This window comes from Euleptes europaea, chromosome 1 (assembly GCF_029931775.1).
Source record: "Euleptes europaea isolate rEulEur1 chromosome 1, rEulEur1.hap1, whole genome shotgun sequence".
Classification (NCBI taxonomy): Eukaryota; Metazoa; Chordata; class Lepidosauria; order Squamata; family Sphaerodactylidae; genus Euleptes; species Euleptes europaea.
Genome location: NC_079312.1, coordinates 13,423,374 through 13,442,031, shown reverse-complemented (window position 1 = coordinate 13,442,031; position 18,658 = coordinate 13,423,374). Strand labels below are relative to the sequence as shown.

Genomic DNA, 18,658 nt, shown 5'->3' with positions numbered 1-18,658 from the left:
CTCTCTCTCTCTTTCTCTTTCTCGCTTTCTCTCTCGCTTTCTTTATTTTTAAAATTTTATTTTAACAGGACATCATAAACAAACAAGGACATTAAATCAGATACATAATGCATGAAACTTTACATTCAGAATGACAACTCAATTGCCAACATCTTTGAATTACATTACTCTTTTTTCTCCACACTTTCTTCCGTATCCGTTAACACGTTTATTACTTGCTTATTAAACATCTCTAACCTAAATCTATCCATCCACTGTCTGTCCTTCCTTCCTTCCTAAATTCTTTCACACTCTTCTGTATCTTTCTCTTTCCTACAGGAAGCAATCCTGCTTGCAGTTCCGAAATACTGTCAGGCGATGCCCTCTGAGGACCCGTCAAGTCTCGCGTCCCAACGAGATGCTGTAGGAACGGCTTGTTGAACTTGCCTCTTGGTGGCTGTAGACTGAGGCCTAGCAAGGATTAAAACGGCCAGCTGCCTGGTTGGCCTGTGGGTAAACTGGAGGGGAAGGAGCCAGGCTTGAAAATGGAGGAGGAGAGAGTTGAAACCACAGGGGAAGTTCCCCACATTGTCAAGAAGACGTGTTTGAAGGAATTCCCGAGACAGGTGACCTCGCAAAAAGGTGAAAAGCAACCGGATGACGGGTTGCCACAGCAACGGGCAGCTCAGTGTCAAGAGTTCCTGAAAGCTCTGGATTCCCATTGTTTAGGATGGGGAAACCCACAGCTGATAAAACGTGGGCCCTGGGAGGACACCAAGGCCTTCCTGGCCTCCTTCGAGCAAGTGGCCGAAGCCTGCCAGTGGCCCAGGGAAGAGTGGGTGGCCCGGCTCCTGCCGGCACTCAGCGGAGAAGCCCAGCGGGCCTTCCGCAGCCTGGAGGCCAGAGACAGAGAGGATTATGGGAAAGTGCGGGCAGCCATCTTGCACAGGGAAGCCAACCGCATGGAAGCCCTGCGGCAGCACTTCCGGCAGTTCCGCTATCGGGAGGTGGAAGACCCACGGCGGATTTATGGCCAGCTCCGGGAGCTTTGCCACCGGTGGCTGAGGCCGGAGAGGCACTCGAAGGAGCAGATCTTGGAGCTGCTGATCCTGGAGCAGTTCCTGGCCATTTTGCCCCAGGAAATCCAAAGCAAGGTCAGAGCCCGGGACTTAGAGACTGGCACTCCAACAGTGGCAGAAGAGTTCCTGATGAGTCCTCAAGAGGCCAAGGCCTGGGAATGGCAGGTAAGGTTTGAAAAATATCTCTATCAGGGTGTGTGATGGTAAGCATAATGTATTTTGAGGCTCAGCCACCAGGGCCAGCCTCTGCCATAGATTCACTAATACTAATACACAACATTCCCCATCTCCTTGGCTCATGTGTGTCTCTCTCCTTCCTCCCATATCTCCTGCACAAATTCTCCCCTCTTTTGGGAAGTCATTGTGAGGCAGCCTTATGTCTGCATCTGCCTTGAGCCTAAACAAGATAGATTAACTATAAATGTGGTAAATAACATGGGAAGCGGCCAGTCTGCAAATTGTGGTTTGAGCAAACCACAGTTAGTCATCGGTTCTTGTTTGAACGAACCACGGTTAGTCATCAGTTCTCTGTGGATGTAACACTACATCACGGTGAGTTCCAGTGAGGTGCATTAGTTCATGTACAAGGAGACAGGATGGAGAAGGAAAGCATCAGCTTTGTGGAGCTTCCCCAATATTTTAATGTTATGTCTGTCAGATTTCTGTCCTGTCCTACAGGATTAAGATTGCAATCCTAAATATGCTAGACTTACTGGCTTCTCGTCCACTGTGGGCAACTTCCCACTCCTTTCCTCTGTCATAAATGGCCTGCTGTCCACGATGCTCTAGGAATTTCCCCAGTCCCTTCGGTCTTCCCCATAGACACGGTGGGGGGGGGGGAGGATTCCTAGAGCATCGTAGACATCAAAACCTTCCACCCCGCAACTGTCATTTAGAGATTTTGCTGCCTCCAAAGATGGAGGTTCTAGTTAGTCATCATTCCCTTTAGCTATTGAAAGACATCTCCTCTGTGGGATTTTATTTATTTATTTACATCCTTGACACCTTGCCTTTCTCCAAAGCGGCTTACATCATTTTCCTCTCTTCTGTTTTATCTTCACCACAGCCCTGTGGGGCGGGTTAGGCTGAGCGAGAGGTCCCCCGGGTCTTAATCCATCGATTAAGACCACTGGCTCTCGGATCCTCCTTGAAAATTTGTCCGGTCCTCCTTGAAAACCATCTGAGGTAGTGATCATCACTAGGTATCCTGGTATGCTCCCCAGATAAGGTTAAGATCATCCAATACCAACTTACTGGTGGTCCCCGGTCCGAGGAATGTCTGGCTGGCCTCGACCAGGGCCAGGGCCTTCCCTGCCTATTTTCTTTTCTCTGTCCTGGATCAATGGCCCATCAACTAAAACTGGGTGCCCTTGAATTCTGGAACTACAGGAAAGAAATAATTTTTTTAACTAACGTTTCTCCTCAGGGTCATATTTATTTGAACTAACAAAAAACTCCAAACCGTTTCCTCATAGGGGAGATTTCCTAACCTTTGATCACTTTTGCACCTTTTCCCACTCTATAGTTTTCTTTTTGAGATGGGGTGACCAGAAGGGTACATGGGAATATTTTCCAGGTCGACGTTTCCTGGGCCTAAGGGTGTGGTACGTTGTCGGCGCTGAAGAACGCTGCTCCCAGATTGTCTTTCAGCCATAGCTGGGCGTCTTCAAATGTGCCCAGAAAAACAGAACCTGAGGGGATGCAATGGGGGCCCTCATCCATAGTCCTGGCGCCAATCCCTGCCTATTTCTCTCGAGTTGCAGCATTGTTGCTCTTTCAGGTTCCATTGGAGGAGGCAGCTGTGAGGCCAGAAGCTGAGAGGGTCCTTCAGAGACCGAGCTACGTGGAGGCCAGGGAGAAAGCAGAAGGGGATCTCTGCTTGCTGGGTAATATTCATTTGAGTTAATGCAGTTTCCTGGTGTCCGCCAAGTGGCTAGAGGTCTGGTCTGATTAGCCAGTGGAGATTTTTAAAAAATGTTGTTTCAGCTTCTGCCACCACAGCACAAAGATCTTCACTGTGTGACAGGAGGTAAATTGTAGCAGCCATTGTACGGCTGGCTCCGCCTCCTGCGGCAGCCATTTTTTGGCTGTGCCTACCCAGCTCTGTCAGAATTCCAAAGGTGCCCACAGGCTCAAAAAGGTTGGGGATCACTTTTAGAAGAGTAGCTGGGGGGAGGGGGGGGGAGATTGCAGAGGGTTGTGCCATCGCAAAACAATCTGGAAATTTCCTCCCTAGACCTGAACTTCCTCCTTCAGGACTGAGCCAGCCGACTTCCCCATCTTCCTATGGTATATTGATTTAGAAATTTTATATCCCGCCCTTCCGCCCTCACAAGGGCCACCAAGGTGGCTAACAGTTTAAAACACATGTGATAAAATCACATTTTAAAACTATTCAAACCAACGCCCCTCCCAAACACACATCATTAAAACAAATTTAAAACAGAGTTAAAACGCATACAAAGACATAAAAACAGCAAATAAAGCATTGTTCAAGTAAGGATCACTGAGGGAGTGCCAAATGAAACAAAGGGGCTGTGGCTCAGTGGTAGAGCCTCTGCTTGGCATGCAGAAGGTCCCAGGTTCAATCCCCCGGCATCTCCAGTTAAAGGGACTAGGCAGGTAGATGTGAAAGACCCCTGCCCGAGACCCTGGGGAGCCGCTGCCCGTCTAAGTAGACAATACTGACTTCCATGGACCAAGAGTCTGATTCAGTATAAGGCAGCTTCATGTGTTCATGTACTGGCAGAAGATGGCAACAGAAGGAGACAGACGAATCTCCCAGAGGTTTGATGCCATGCCCGAGAAGGCCCTCTCCCGGTTTGCCACCCACCTAATCTCAGAAGGTGGATGGTCAATCTCAGCCGGTCTCAATGTTCCTCACCTCCTGGACCATGCTTGGTCCTTATCAGGGTGGCTTTTGTTGTCCTTGCAAGGATGTATTTCTACATGCTTAGGGAGCCCCCTGAGTATGGAAATCCAAGGGATGGATGCCACATTGTGCAGGTGGTTCAAGGCTCACAGAACTTCCCCTCCCACCTAGAGCCTTTTCTGACCCCGGAAAAGTTTACGGTAGGGCTTCAAGAGACTTGAGTGCACGATCAGCCTCATGGGTCAGGCAGCTGTTGGGATGGGGAAAGAGGTAGAAGGAGGCAAAATAGCTCCTTCCTTTCCCTCCCTGTGAGCAGAGCGCAAAAGACAAAGACACTTCTTCTCTTCCCTCATCCCACTACAGCCACCTAATTGACACTGCTGTTAGCACACACAAGTCCCTCGACTCCTTTCCTGGATTCAGAAAGGGGTCTGGTGGAGAAGGGAATAGAATCATAGATTTGCAAGGTACCTCCAGGGTATTCTAGTCCAACCCCCTGCACAATGTAGGAAATTCACAACTATTTCCCCCACCCACCCCCAGTGACACCTACTACATGCCCAGAAGATGCCCCCCGCAAAAAAACCTCCTCCAGAATCCCTGGCCAATCAGGTCTGGAGGAAAATTGCTTCCTGACCCCAAAGTGGTGATTGGCATTACCCTGGGCATGCAAGAGAGGACCATGAAAGTCCAGCACTGACTCAACCCTTCCTGCCCTCCCTCTCCTAATCTGCCTAAGTTCACAGAATCATGAGGAAATTAGTACAGGAGTATAGCTGTTACCAAAGCCAAATATATTGTAGCTGTATTTTTCACAGTATGTGGTAACACAACCACCCTTAACAATTCTATATACTATAACAAAAGATGTACAATTTTACATAATGAAATGTCAAAGCAAGTAACACATTAATTCCTCCAGCAGGTGAGTAATGAAGTACAGTTTGCAAGAAATGTTCTTATAGGATGCTCTATCCTTATAGCAGCAAGATGTGCATAGAAGGAGAGACACGAAGTCTTCTCTTAAGATGCTCTTTGTTCACACAACAGCAAGTTATGCATAGAAGGAGAAAATGATCGTTTCAGGGCATAAAGCCCATTTCTTCATCAGTTCTTCCTATGTAATACAATAAATAAATAAAAAATACTTTTCAATTGTCTCCAATTCTTCTAAATGTCTGGTCTCATTTATCAATAAGTTACTAAAATTCTATCACAGTTAGTCATTTAAATATGTACAAAAATACTTACAAAAATATAATGCTTGCAATTATATTTCATCATCCACAATATCTGGTTTCAAGCGAATAACCATTTCATAAATAGAATACATTACGCTTCCCCATAGGAGTAAGGTGAAAAGTATTTTTTATTTATTTATTGTATTACAATATATTTGGCTTTGGTAACAGCTATACTCCTGTACTAATTTCCTCATCTTTCTGATACGTGTGCAGAGGTGTCTTTATTTTCCTTCACTTAAGTTCACAGAATCAGCATTGCTGACAGATGGGCATCTAGTTTCTGCTTAAAAACCTCCAAAGAAGTAGAGCCCATTTACAGCAACCGGGGAGGGGGAGGAGGTAGGGTGGAGATGGTGGTTTAACTTTAGGGGGTGAAGAAATTGAAAGAATCCTTTCTTCTGAAATCTCCCCCTTTTTACTGTCCCTCGCAGCCAGCAGAATAATGTCCACAAGCCACCCTAGCTCAGTGCTGCCTCCTGAAGACCAAGACTTGGCTGAAGGTGGGCTGGGTGAGGTAAGTGGAGAGTGCCAAGGCCTAACCTGTCCATCTGCTCGATTTTTATCCTGCCCATTGGAGCTTGGGGTGTGCTGTATGTGGTTCTGCCCTCCTTCGTTTTCTCCTGAGAGCAACCCTGTGAGGTAGCTTGGGCTGACTGGCCCAAGTCCGCCCAGTGAGTTCCGTGCCTGAGTGAAGATTTGAACCTAGGTCTCACCAGTCTTTCCCTGACATTCACTACACGTCACTACCTCTCCTATCTAAGACAGGTACATAGCTCCTGCAGCCCTTTAAATACACAGTAACAAACAGGGATGCCAACCACCAGATTTTGCAATTTACTTTGAGCCTTGTGCTATTGTTTCTCACTACCATTTTCAGTATAGCATAGGTGTTATCTTCTCTCCAACCACCAGGTGGGGCCAGATCTCCAGGAACTACATCTGATCTCCAGACTACAAGAATCAGTTCCCTTGGAGAAAATGGCTGCTTCGGGGGTGCAGTATGTGGCCATTATACCCCTCTGAGCTCCACCCCCAGATCTCCAGGAATTTTCCAACCTGATTAGCAACCCTATCAATAAAGACCAGTGTGAGAGCTTGCCAGAATTTCCAGCCAAAAATTGAAATCTGCCTTTGACCATGATGTACTGAGAGGGTAGAGTGATGTCACTCTATCCATTGGTGTCTCTGTGGTGAAAATTCTGCCTACTTTGCCCTGAGAGAAACGGACAAAAACCAGTTCAAGTGAGATGTAAGGGTGGGGGGAACAGTATTTTAAAACAGGGTAGCAGTGGGAGCTGAATCGGAGATGCTTTCTTGTTTCAGGAGACTGTGAATTTGAATGAGGTGACGGTGCCTTTGGATAACGCTGACTGGGCCATGTTGAACTCCAGTCAAGGAACCATGCACTGGGAAGTCATGCAGGAGAACTCGGAGGACGTCAGCAGTTTAGGTAGGTATTCCTCCCACACGCACACACGCGCACACAAACACACTTCGTGATTAGAAACCGGAAAGATGAGAACTGGGAGGCTGCGTCTCAGCAAAAGACATTTCCTGCTCTCTATTCCTCACTGCTTGTGCCAAAGCAAGAAGAGACTTCCCTTTCCAGGTTTCCCTTCTGTCAGTAAGAACAACAGGCAGCTGAAACAAAGGGCAATTTAGTCAAAATCAGGGTCTGTACCTTTTCACAAAGCTGATGGGGACTGAACTTGTTTATTTCCGGGAGCCGTTTGGAGCTCTTGTGCCAAAAAATGGCTGCTGCAGGAGGCGGAACCAGCCACAAAATCGCTGCCGCAGCTTACCTTCAATCACACAGTGAAGATCCTTGTACTGTGCTGGTGGCTGCTGCCAAAGTAACATTTTAAAAAATCTGCACAGCCAATCAAATCTCCAATAGCCAAATCTCCAAAAGCCCCACCTGGCCCCACTCATTTTCTAAAAACATTTGGTGGGCTAGCGCCATGGTGCCAATGGGCACCACATTGGGGATCCCTGGTCTATTCTATATACTCCAAACTGACAACAAAGAAAATACAAACATTGGCTTTTCCTTCTGTCTTGGCTTTTGTTTAAAGTTCTATTCCTAACCATCTGGATCCTTACAAAAAGAATGCCCTTTCAGTGAAGTTTCACAGTCTGTATATATCTTGAGTCAGTCTGTCAGCCAGTAGATCATGTGTAAGCCAGATGATTTGATATGGCCTGGAACAACTTTTTTTATTTGATGGCCTGGAACAACTTTTCATTATGATATTGTCTGAGCCAGCAGCCAATATAAAAAGGGGTTTCTACTGATTATAAAAGCAGGACTCAGTGGTCTATTCATTTCCTAAATCAACAAATTAAAATATATATAAATGTCCTTTAAAAAAGATCTAGTTACAGATCTTTGAGGTTCCTTGTTTCTCCACGAAACGTCTCCTAGTGCTCCATAGAAAGATTTGAAAGAAAAATACTGTCATTTGGTTTAGTATATAGGTGCTAGGTGACAATTTCTCTCCAGAAAGTGTTCCATGACTCAAAAAGTTTGGGGAAATCTGATCTCAGCTGACACTTCAGACCCTCTTCAGTGGGCATTCATGTGACTTAATGTTCCTGTGTAGGAAACAGTTCCCTCTAGCTAGAAAACTAGCTTTGCTTTCTCCATGTCATGCTACTTTTCTAGATGAAGGGATTTAAAAAAAATACAGAACAACTTTCAATCATGCAGGTTATCCACTTTTGTTAGTGCTAGGTTAGTTGCCCCTACCGTGGTGTCTATGACATATTTTCTGGTGCCTGCCAAGTGCTTTTTAGAAAGTGGGTGCTGCCAGGTGGAGTTTTTGCCATGACTGCTGGAGATCTGATTGGCTGTGATTTTTTAAAAGTTGGTTTTCGCAGCAGTTGCCACCACAGCACAAGGGATCTTCACTGCATTGCTGAAGGTAAGCTGTGGGCGTGCAAGAAAATATTTTAAAACAATATGGTCATTTTAAAAGGCATCCTGTTAAACAGAGCTTCTACTCGAAATATCAAAGAGCTACTATCAGAATTATGCATATCCTCACTCCTTTACATATTGTGGTTGGTCCACCTCCCGCAGCAGCCATGTTGTCATTGGCTCCACCTCTGGTGGCAGCCATTTTGTGGCTGCGCCCACCACCCTGTGTCAGAATTCCAAAGGTGCCTGCAGTCTCAAAAATCCCTAAGAGCAAATTGCATCATTGAGGAACGGCCACCCAAAACACCCCTGTACAGCCCAGTACAATCTTAACTGGATGTGCAGAGAGGTAAACGTTGACCGATGAGCCTTTTGTATTCTGCACTGTGAAGGGACACACAATTTCGTAGGAAAACCTGCTTCAGAAGGGCCTGCAGAGTTCTGGCTTTTCATATGCCTGGTTCAAGCTCCAGTATCGCCACTGAAGTTCAGAACTGGAGATTCTGGAGGAAATTCAGGAAATCCCAACCCCTCCAAAAGAGAAACCAAATACCAGTGGCAGAAACAGGATAAAGCTCCCAAAATCTTGGACGAATTGGCCCATTTTCAACGGGGAGCAAGAGATGGAGATGAATTGAGAGTAAACAGCCCCCCCCCTCCAACTCTGGTAAACAGGAGTGCTTCTCCTCCACAATCAATCCCTAGTTTTGTTAAAATTTTGTCAGGGTGAGTCGCTCATGTTCTCATTCCTCGAGACTCGACTGCCTCTCTGAGTTTCTACACGTTAAATCCCAAAGTGGGAAGCGGATGGCTCTAATTTATTTATTTATTTATTTATCTCCTCACATTTGTATCCTGCCCTTATTCCTGGCAAGCCGGGCTCAGAGCGGGTCACAACATTTAATGTAAAACATACATTAAAGCATATTTAAAGTCGCACTTTCTAGCAATAAATAAAACAAGATGGCAACAGTAAAATTCAAGAAACAGAGCCACTGAAAAAAAACCAGGACAGTCAGTGACCCCCAACCTAAGTTGCAGGGGGAGAGGATGGGGAGGCCAGCAACAATGGTATTGGAAAAAACCTGCGCATGAACATTAAGATGCCATTCAGTGTGCAGGCTGGCAGATGACACACTGCAGCTGAGGTGTACTTTGAACTGGGATAACTTAAATGTTTCTCTTTATGAGAGTTAGATTCAAGTCCAGTAGCACCTTAGAGACCAACAAGTTTTCAGGGTATAACTTCGGGGAGTCAAAGCTCCCTGTCAGAAGCCTTTGACTCTCAAAAGCTTCTCCCCCCGAAAATCTTGTTGGTCTCTAAGGTACTACTGGACTGAAATCTAGCCCTTCTACTGCAGACCAACAGGGCCTCCCTCTGAAACTCTCTTTCACCAGGAACACGAACATCACACAGAGATGCATACAGCAAGAATGTGGCTTCGGCCTTGTGTGATTGATTTGGGGGGTGGAGGCTTGGTATGAGCCTCAGTCTGCTCTGGTTTCACCTGTGGAATTTCTGAGCTTATGACGGAGAGGCCTTCTTGTGGTTACTACCCCCCCTCCCCCCCGTATAACTACACAGGACACCATGACTATTCTCCCCACTACCACCATGTTCCTTCAGCACCATTTTGGTTAAGAGAGGTGGTTTGGAGTGTTGGACTCTGGAGAACCAGCATGGTGTAGTGGTTAAGAACGGTGGTTTGGAGCGGTGGAGTCTGATCTGGCGATCCGGGTTTGTTTCTCCACTCCTCCACATGAGTGGCGGATGCTAATCTGGTGAACTGGATTTGTTTCCCCACTCTTCCACATGAAGTCAGCTGGGTGACCTTGGGCTAGTCACACTCTCTCAGCCTTACCTACCTCACAGGGTGTTTGTTGTGGGGAGGGGAAGGGAAGGTGATTGTAAGCCAGTTTGATTCTCCCTTAAGTGGCAGAGAAAGTCGGCATATAAACACCAACTCTTCTTCTAGGCCTGTTTGATTCTTCCCTAAGTGGTAGAGAAAGTCAACATATAAAAACCGACTCTTCTGCTTTTTGATTTCCTGTTTCTCTCTCCATCCCAAAGGAGGATTTGTGATTCCCAAACCAGAGGCTGTACCCCAGATGGAACAAGGAGAAATGGTCTTTGTCCAGGACTCTGAGGAGGGGGAAGCTTTTCCAGGAAGCCTCTCTGGTGAGGGAGGGGCCTGATGGGGTAAGGGGGCTAGGGTGGGGGTAGGGACACAGCCCACACCAGATACCACGCTGTTGTGTGGAAAAAACCTGCTCTGCAGAATTTCTCCTAGGTTTCCCAATTCTGTTTCATTCTCTGTGATGGCACTCCCAGGGAGTGTATGTGTGTTTATTGGAAAATTAATAATTCCAAAAAATATCCAATGCTCTAGGTGGCACTCTGGAGCCCTAGTAAGGTTACACATGGTTTTGCGTTTGGGGCCTTAACCCTGGTTAATAGGATCTTAGCAGGTCAGGGTTTTTCTCTCCTTTTTGTGCACGGGGAATGTGAATCACTTTACATGTTCCCCTTCCATCGTGCTTCGTGTCCGTTGTGCACCGGTTTGTGTCCGTTGTGCACTGGGTTTGATTCCCTATTCCTCCACATGTGCGGTGGATGCTGATCTGGTGAACCGGGTTGGTTTCCTCACCCCTACACATGAAGCCTGCTGGGTGACCTTGGACTAGTCACAGCTCTCTTAGCGCTCTCTCAGCCTCACCTACCTCACAGGGTGTCTGTTGTGGGGAGGGGAAGGTGATTGTAAGCCAGTTTGATTCTCCCTTAAGTGGTAGAGAAAGTCCGCATATAAAAACCAACTCTTCTTCTTCCTTATGGATCCCTCTGGAATGGTTGTTTGAAGGTTTTTGTTTGTTCTTCTTTCCCCATGTCTTGTATTGGTCTGTCCCCCCCTTCTCCTGTCAAGCACAATCTGTTCTCACTTCTTCTTTGTGCTTCTCCTAAGTCTTAAAACTTCCCTCCATTCATGTGCTTTTCTGTACCACCTTAAGGGCAGGAAACAGAGGGAAGTGGTCTTCCTGCACTTAAGAGAATCCCAATCCCTGGGACAGCCAATTCCCTACTTCATATCCAATCCCAAAGAGGGTACTTGGAGGCTGAAGCAGAGATCTGTGGATGTTTCAACCACAACTTAAAACAATCACATGGGATTGCATGAATGCCCTTATCACATGGAAGTTAGCAGAACCACCAATCATGTCAAGCAGCTCTAAATGCATTAACATGAATATGAGTATAGTTTAGGTGCCATCTTGAATTTGTGAGCTGAGGATTATTTTAGTTGGGTTTTTATTGTTTTAACTTAAAGTTATTGTTAATTTTATTGCTTATCACTATCTATGTATTTTAAATGATGGTACCCTCCCTGAGCCTGGCCTCGGCCGGGGAGGGTGGGCTATAAGCCGCAAAATAAATAAATAAATAAAATTAACAGAGTCCCTCTAAAGACATAACACATGAAGCTGGACTAACCTGAATCAGACCCTTGGTCCGTCAAAGTCAGTATTGTCTACTCAGACAGGCAGTGGCTCTCCAGGGTCTCAGGCAGAGGTCTTTCACATCACCTACTTGCCTCGTACCTTTAACTGGAGATGCTGGGGATTGAATGTGGGACCTTCTGCATGCCAAGCAGATGCACTACCACTGAGCCATGGCCCCACAATAACACTATTATGGTCTCTTGCCACACACGAAAAATTTGACCGCAGTCAATTTGTTAGTCTTTGAGGTGCCACAAAACATATCTGTTTTGGGCTGCAGCGGACCTCTCTAAAATACATTCATTCCTCATCCCTTACAGATGACGAGGATCCAAGCGAGGTCAAAGAGGAGTATTCCCCACAAGAAAACAGCGAGCCAGAGGAAATATACAGCATGTCGCTGGAGATATCCCAAGGAAAGGCTTCTCTGGTAGCTGAGATCCATGAGACAGGATGTGACTCTGACAGGAAAAGGAAATGGAATGAATCCATGGAAGGCCCAACGGCAATGAAGGAAGCCTCGAGGCATGCCAGGGTGAATAGGTTTTTGCACTCCAAGACTGGGAAATGGTATCGCTGTAAATCAGGACACGTTGCCAATCAGATGATCCCCACTGGAGCGTCCCTTCATGAGTGCCTGGTCTGTGGGAAACGCTTTCAGAAAAAGAACTACCTTGCGAAACACCAGAGGATCCACATGAGACCTAAACTGTTTCAGTGCTCGGAGTGCGGGGAAAGCTTCAATTGGAGAGAAGGGTTTATACGACACAAGGGGACGCACACCGGCGAGAAGCCGCACGAATGCACCCAGTGCGGGAAATGCTTCAGCCAGAGGGAGAGCCTGATTAGGCACGAGAAGATCCATACGGGAAAGAAGCCGTACGAATGCCCCGAGTGCGGGAAGAACTTCTGCCGGAGGGATTCGCTCGTACGGCACCAGAAAATCCATACAGGGGAGAAGCCGTACGAGTGCCCCGAGTGTGGGAAAAGCTTTAATCAGCGAGAAGTACTGATCCGACACCAGAGAATCCACACGGGGGAAAAGCCATACGAGTGCCAGCAGTGTGGGGAGAGCTTCACTCAAAGAGCTATACTGAACAGACACGAAAAAATCCATCTGGAAGAGAGGGACTTTTTAATACTCTGAGAGCAAGCCCTTCTGTCTGCTTCCCTCTCCTTTTAGGGGAAGAAACCCTGCCCTTTGTCTATTATTGGTGTGTTTTACTGAAAGAGATAATATTTTTTGTTTTTTGCAAGTCCAAACTATGCCCAGATTCCCCTGCGAGGATCAATGGCAGACCTTTTGGCTCCTCAGTCAAAGGGCTTGGTGGCATCCCTTTTCCCAGGTTGGGAGGAGTCAGTGCTCGAATGATTAGGGTGGAGGGAAGGGTAAGAGGGCCTTGAATGCAATCTATAACCTCCACCTCCCTGTCTCTATCTTAAAACAACTAGTGTCTGTTAGGAAACCAGTGTGGTTGTAGTGGTTAAGAGCGGTGGTTTGGCGCGGTGGAGTCCAGTCTGGAGAACCGGGTTTGGTTCCCTGCTCCTCCACACGAGTGGCGGAGGCTAATCTGGTGAACGGGGTTGGTTTCCCCACTCCTACACACGAAGCCAGCTGGGTGACCTTGGGCTAGTCACACTCTCTCAGCCCCATCTACCTCCCAGGGTGTCTGTCGTGGGAAGGTGATTGCAAGCTGATTCGATTCTTCCTTAAGTGGTAGAGAAAGTCGGCATGTAACTTGCCCAAGGTCGTCTTCTTTTTGGGGGGGGTTCTGCCCCAAAAACCTCCCGCTGGTGGTGAAGAGAGACCTGGTAAGCCTAAGGCTTAAGGCTAATAAAGTTTTTTCTGGTGGCAGGCCTGCGCGCAGGCACAGTCCACACATGTGGGGCTGCACCGAAGACAGAAGATGAACCAACTCTTCTTCTAGTGGTGGTGGTTGAAAAGTGCTGTCAAGTCGCAGCTGACTTACGGTAACCCAGGGTTTTTGAGGCAGAGACAAAGGTGTCTTGCTGTCGCCTTGCTCTGCACAGCCACCTTGGACTTCCTCAGTAGTCTCCCAATCAAGTTCTAACCAGAGCTGACCCTGATTAGCTTCTGAGGTCTGACAAGATCGGGCTAGCCTGGGCCCCCAAGGTTAGGGGGCTGGCACCAACAGCAGGGAGCCCTCTGATCTGAGCACCACCCTTTGCCAACTGCAGCCCAGCACGCCATTACCAGTTCATAAACCCCATTTATTTTCAGCGGGACCTAAGCAACACTGCTGCGGGTGAAGGATTTTACCTGCAGGCGTTCTTCTGTTGGCTGCACCCCTGCTACTCTGACCGTGTCTTATTTTGTAATTTACTAATATTATTGCGTGAGAATGACTTAAATTCTTTGCTTTGTTTTCACTTTTAAAAAATATATATTCAGTGGGACATTTTTTACACTTTTTCTATGTCGCTTTGAATAAGTTGGGGCAGGGGAAACCATGTGGATGTTTCTATGTGCCATCAAATCGCAGCTGACTTGTGACGACCGCAGCAAGAGGTTTTCAAGTGCAGTGAGAAGTGGAGATGGTTTGCCAGTACCTTCCTCCCCAGAGCCTTCCTTGGTGGTCTCCCTTACAAGTACTGACCCTGCTTAGCTTCTGAGATCCGACAAGATTGGGCTGTACCCTGCTGCCTGCCTTCCTGATGCAGGGGTGGGGGAATGCCTGGTTTTAGAAGTAAATAAATCTCGCAAATTTTTGATGGTGACTTGCTCTGAGACAGAAAATTTCTGCAAAGATTTGAGCAAATATTCATGAACCCAATAAAGATGAAAACATTCATGCATGCATGAAGGTGCTTTGAGTTTTCGAGCAGAGTCCCCTGTTTGATACCCCTGGCACTCATGTCTCTCTTTCTCCAAATCATGTTTGGAAAAGTAGCAGAGACTGCACTATGAATCTGCTAGTCCTGTGTTCAGATCCTGCCCCTGCCATTTACTCAGAAGTGGCCTTAGGGAAGCCATTCACTTTCAGCCTTTGCTCTACACGTCTGCAGTGTGGGGAGATGAACAACACTGACCTACCTTGCAGGGTTGTTGTAAGGATTACAGCAAGAGAGTGCAGGGGGAGGGCTTTGAAGCACCCAATCAAGTACTGTAATAAATGCAAAGGTTCGTTGTTGAAGTTGCAATGGTTTTTTTGACTTGTGACCCTGTCTGATGCTTTTACTTTGGAGATACATTCTGGTGTGTGAAAAGGGGCTTAGTCCAGGACTGTGATGCCGTCACTTTGAAGCAAACCACACCTGGGTCTTGGTGACCTCCCATGTGGTGATGGTGGAAAGTGCTGTCAAGTGACAGCTGACTTATGGCCGGTAGGCATAACATGACTCTTTCTTACTCATTTATCTTCACAATAACCCTTGGAGGTGGGCTGGGGAGAGCAAGTGAGACTACCATAAGGTCACCCAGCAAGTTTTACAGCAGGTGGGGATTTGAATATGGAGCTCTCCAGTCCAGCAGCAGCGTGAAAATGACATGGGTAACAAAAAGTGACAGTATCCAGGCAGGGCAATATCCTGGGTGAACACATGAAACTGCCTTCAACTGAATCACACCCTGGGTCCATCAAAGTCAGTATTGCCTATTCAGACCAACAGCAGCTCTCCAGGGTCTCAGTCAGAGGTCTTTAACATCACCTACTCACCTGGTCCCTTTAACTGGAGATGCCGGGGATTGAACCTGGGACTTTCTGCATGCCAGGCAGATGCTCTACCACTGAGCCACAGCCCCTCCCCAAAGGGCAGGCAGGATGGAGGAGGCTTCACCCCTACCTGAGGCAGGCCAGGTCAGTAAAAGGTAATCCAGCCCACCTGGTGGCTTGATAGTAATTAGATTTTGCACTCAGAAGGACTTGCATTTGCTAGAGAAATTTGATAAATCGAGGAAGGGTACCCAGCTTTTGTGAGACGTCATGGCAATGGATAGGCTGGCAGATATCCCATCACTGAATCAGACTCCTACCCAAGGTATTGGCCACTAGATAGTACAGCTTGACTAAGAAGAGCTATGTTCTCACCATCTCCAAAGTGAGCCAGTGCGGTGTAGTGGTTAAGAGTGGTGGTTTGAAGCAGTGGAGTCTGATCTGGAGAACTGGGTTTGATTTCCCACTCCACATGAGTGGCAGAGGCTAATCTGGTGAACTGGATTTGTTTCCCCACTTCACTCGAAGCCTGCTGGGTGACTTTGGGCTATTCACACTCTCTCAGCTCCACCTACCTCCCAGGGTGTCTGTTGTGGGGAGGGGGAGGTGATTATAAGCCGGTTTAATTCTCAAGTGGTAGAGAAAGTCGGCATATAAAAGCAACTCTTCTTTATTGTTTGCTCCTACAATGGCTGCCAAGGTGTGAATTTGGCTAAATGGAGTTGGGGCAAGTCTTCATTCAGGAAGGGGGTCCTTGGTAACATAGGCATGAGAGCCAACATGGTAACCTGAGAGCCAGCATAGCTGTGAGTGACAGATTCTAATCTGGAGAACCAAATTTGATTCCCCACTCCTTCACATGAGTGGCGTATTCAGATTAGAATCCAATCTGGTGAACCGGGTTATTTTCCCCACTCCTATACATGAAATCTGCTGGGTGACCTTGGGCTAGTCACGGTTCTCTCAGAACTCTCTCAGCCTCACCTACCTCATAGGGTGACTGTTGTGGGGAGAGGAAGGGAAGCCGGGTTGAGACTCCTTAAAAGGTAGAGAAAACTGGGGTATAAAAACCAACTCCTTTTTAGTGGCTTGTTTTAATGGCTCGTTTAAAAAAAATGGTTTTGTTGTTTTAGTGCCAAGCCACCACGAGCAGGCCTCTGGAGAGGTGGTGTATGATTTTCACCCCTAAATAAATAACATTCCCTTCAAATAGAAAGGAGGCAGAGCAAGTAACATTATACCATCTTCTCTTTACATGAAAAAGCATGTAACATAGAACATTCCAAAAATGGCATTTCCCCTGTTCCACCGGCAATCTGAAATAGTAGAGCCCACTCTGCCCCCTCATTCTCCTGCGCATGAGGTCCAGGCTGCAAGCAGAATGCTGGAAGCACCATGGATGGATTTCCCGTGTTTTCTCAACAGAAATTGCAGTCACGTGGGTCCCAAATTCACAAAGCTACAGTGCCGTAGGAGTTAACCCTCCCGGATGGTGGTTAATACTGGAATCGGAATGAAACTTTGCTTTCCCCAAGCCTAGTCTACTAACGAGGAATCTGATTGGTCGAACTATGCAGGTAGGGTTGCCAACTCCAGGTTGTGAAATTCCTGGATACTTTGAGGGTGGAGCCTGAGGAGGTTGGAGTTTGGGTAGGGGAAGGACCTCAGCAAGGTATAATGCCTTAGGGTCCACCCCCTAAAGCAACCATTTTCTTCAGTGGAGATCAATTGTCATTCTGGGAGATGTCCAGGCCCCACCTGGAGGTTGGCAACCCTGGGTAGAAGACTCAATCCTCCCCTACAGCACAGCTCCAATCCAAGGCAGGACCTGCCCTTAAATTAACCACTGGGAAGATCCCTGTATTTTTTTTAGAATTGTACACCTTTAGAATTTTAAACAATGGGATTTTAAGGAGAGTTGGTTTTTATATGCTTACTTTCTCTACCACTTAAGAATCAAACCAGCTTACAATCACCTCCCCTTCCCCTCCCAACAACAGACACCCAGTGAGGTAGGTGAGGCTGAGAGACCTCTAAGAGAGCTGTGACTAGCCCATGGTCACCCAGCTGGCTTCATGTGTAGGAGTAGGGAGACAAATCCAGTTCACCAGATTAGCGTCAGCCGCTCATGTGGAGGAGTGGGGAATCAAACCCAGTTCTGCAGACTAGAGTCCACCGCTCCAAACCACACCACCATGCTGGGGACAAATGGAAGCAAGGGCTATTGAGCTCAGCCACTCCAGATCCTATACTTGCATGCTCAATAAGTGATGTCAGTAGAGTTGAAAGCGACTGACTCTCAAATGGGATAACGGCCATACACCTTTAAAGCTAATCTTCCAAAATATAAAAACATACTAGTTTTTTTAAAAAGCACGTAATTCCAAGAGGTTGTAAAACACCGATTTATTGATTTAAAACTAAACCAACCATGCCAGATTTGATTACAAGCAACGGATCTGTGTGGCTTAACATGTAAAAAAAAACCAAAAACCTTAATCCTAGCATGTACACCTTGGTCTTCTAAGGACTATATATAGCTTCTCATCCGGCCCCAATCCTGCACCTTCCGCAGCACCGCGAGACACAGGAATTACTCAGGCAAAAGCTTTTCCCACCATCCCTGAATTTTTTCTAAGAGCATCTAAAACATACTACAATCACAAACATCAAAAAAAAAAAATCAGCAGGCTCACAGTAAATGCTTTTTTTAAAAAGATAACCCAATAAAAGGAAAAAAGGGAAGTTGATCAGGAGGTCAAAAACACTGAAGATAATCGAGTTCCAAGTACATGGAAGTTTTTTTCAAGTTGGGGTTTCCAATCGGCCAGAAGGGAAATTGTTTCCTGGTCTGCTCTCGTAACCAACAGCGTCTTGCAGTAAGCCAGAAATGTTTCTCACGGTATGGGAGACAGGCATCCTAACTTAATGGGTGTTGAAGTTTGAGGCAGGGGAGGAAGCCAGTCAAAAATGCTGGCAACTAGTGTGACTACTTAACAATGCACCAGCAGAAAGGGCCGAGAAAAGGTTTTGTCTCCACAATCCCTTTAAAACGAATGCTGAATACCTCTCGCCCATGTTCGCTTGGAGCTGTGTGGCCAGGTTTCACCATCTTTCGTCAGAAGCACACACCAATGGGGTTTATAGAATATTCATAATGCAACGGTCCATTCTGCTCCCAATTCTGCCACTTCATCCGTTGGTATGCACAGATCAGACCTATATCCTAGTTTTAACTCGGTGTGCTGGGGCTTCCTCCCTGATTTGGGGCGGGGGGGGGGAAAGCATAGTGTGTCTGCAATAATAATCCATATGGCAGGCGGGAGAGCCCCATTGTGATCCATAAGCTTCTTCTCCCATACGGATCCTCTGGTGTGCTGTGGGTTGCTGTCCTT

At 46.8% G+C, this 18,658-nt stretch overlaps 1 protein-coding gene across 1 annotated transcript; it reads left to right on the top strand.

Annotated features, from left to right (window-relative positions):
- The first annotated feature begins 524 nt into the window (after positions 1–524).
- On the top strand, positions 525–12,762 carry LOC130493454 (zinc finger protein 397-like). The gene is made up of 6 exons (XM_056867210.1): positions 525–1,223; positions 2,839–2,944; positions 5,606–5,688; positions 6,498–6,624; positions 10,166–10,273; positions 11,910–12,762. The coding sequence occupies exons 1-6, from the start codon at positions 525–527 to the stop codon at positions 12,734–12,736; spliced, it is 1,950 nt and encodes a 649-aa protein (XP_056723188.1). The 3' UTR covers positions 12,737–12,762.
- Positions 12,763–18,658: the final 5,896 nt, after the last annotated feature.

Bases quoted from the DNA above. Each gene is read 5' to 3' on its own strand.
- LOC130493454 (XM_056867210.1), top strand. From the start codon at position 525: ATGGAGGAGGAGAGAGTTGAAACCACAGGGGAAGTTCCCCACATTGTC. The intron at 5,689-6,497 runs GTAAGTGGAGAG...TTCTTGTTTCAG, and splicing joins CTGAAGGTGGGCTGGGTGAG to GAGACTGTGAATTTGAATGA. The intron at 10,274-11,909 runs GTGAGGGAGGGG...CATCCCTTACAG, and splicing joins TTTTCCAGGAAGCCTCTCTG to ATGACGAGGATCCAAGCGAG.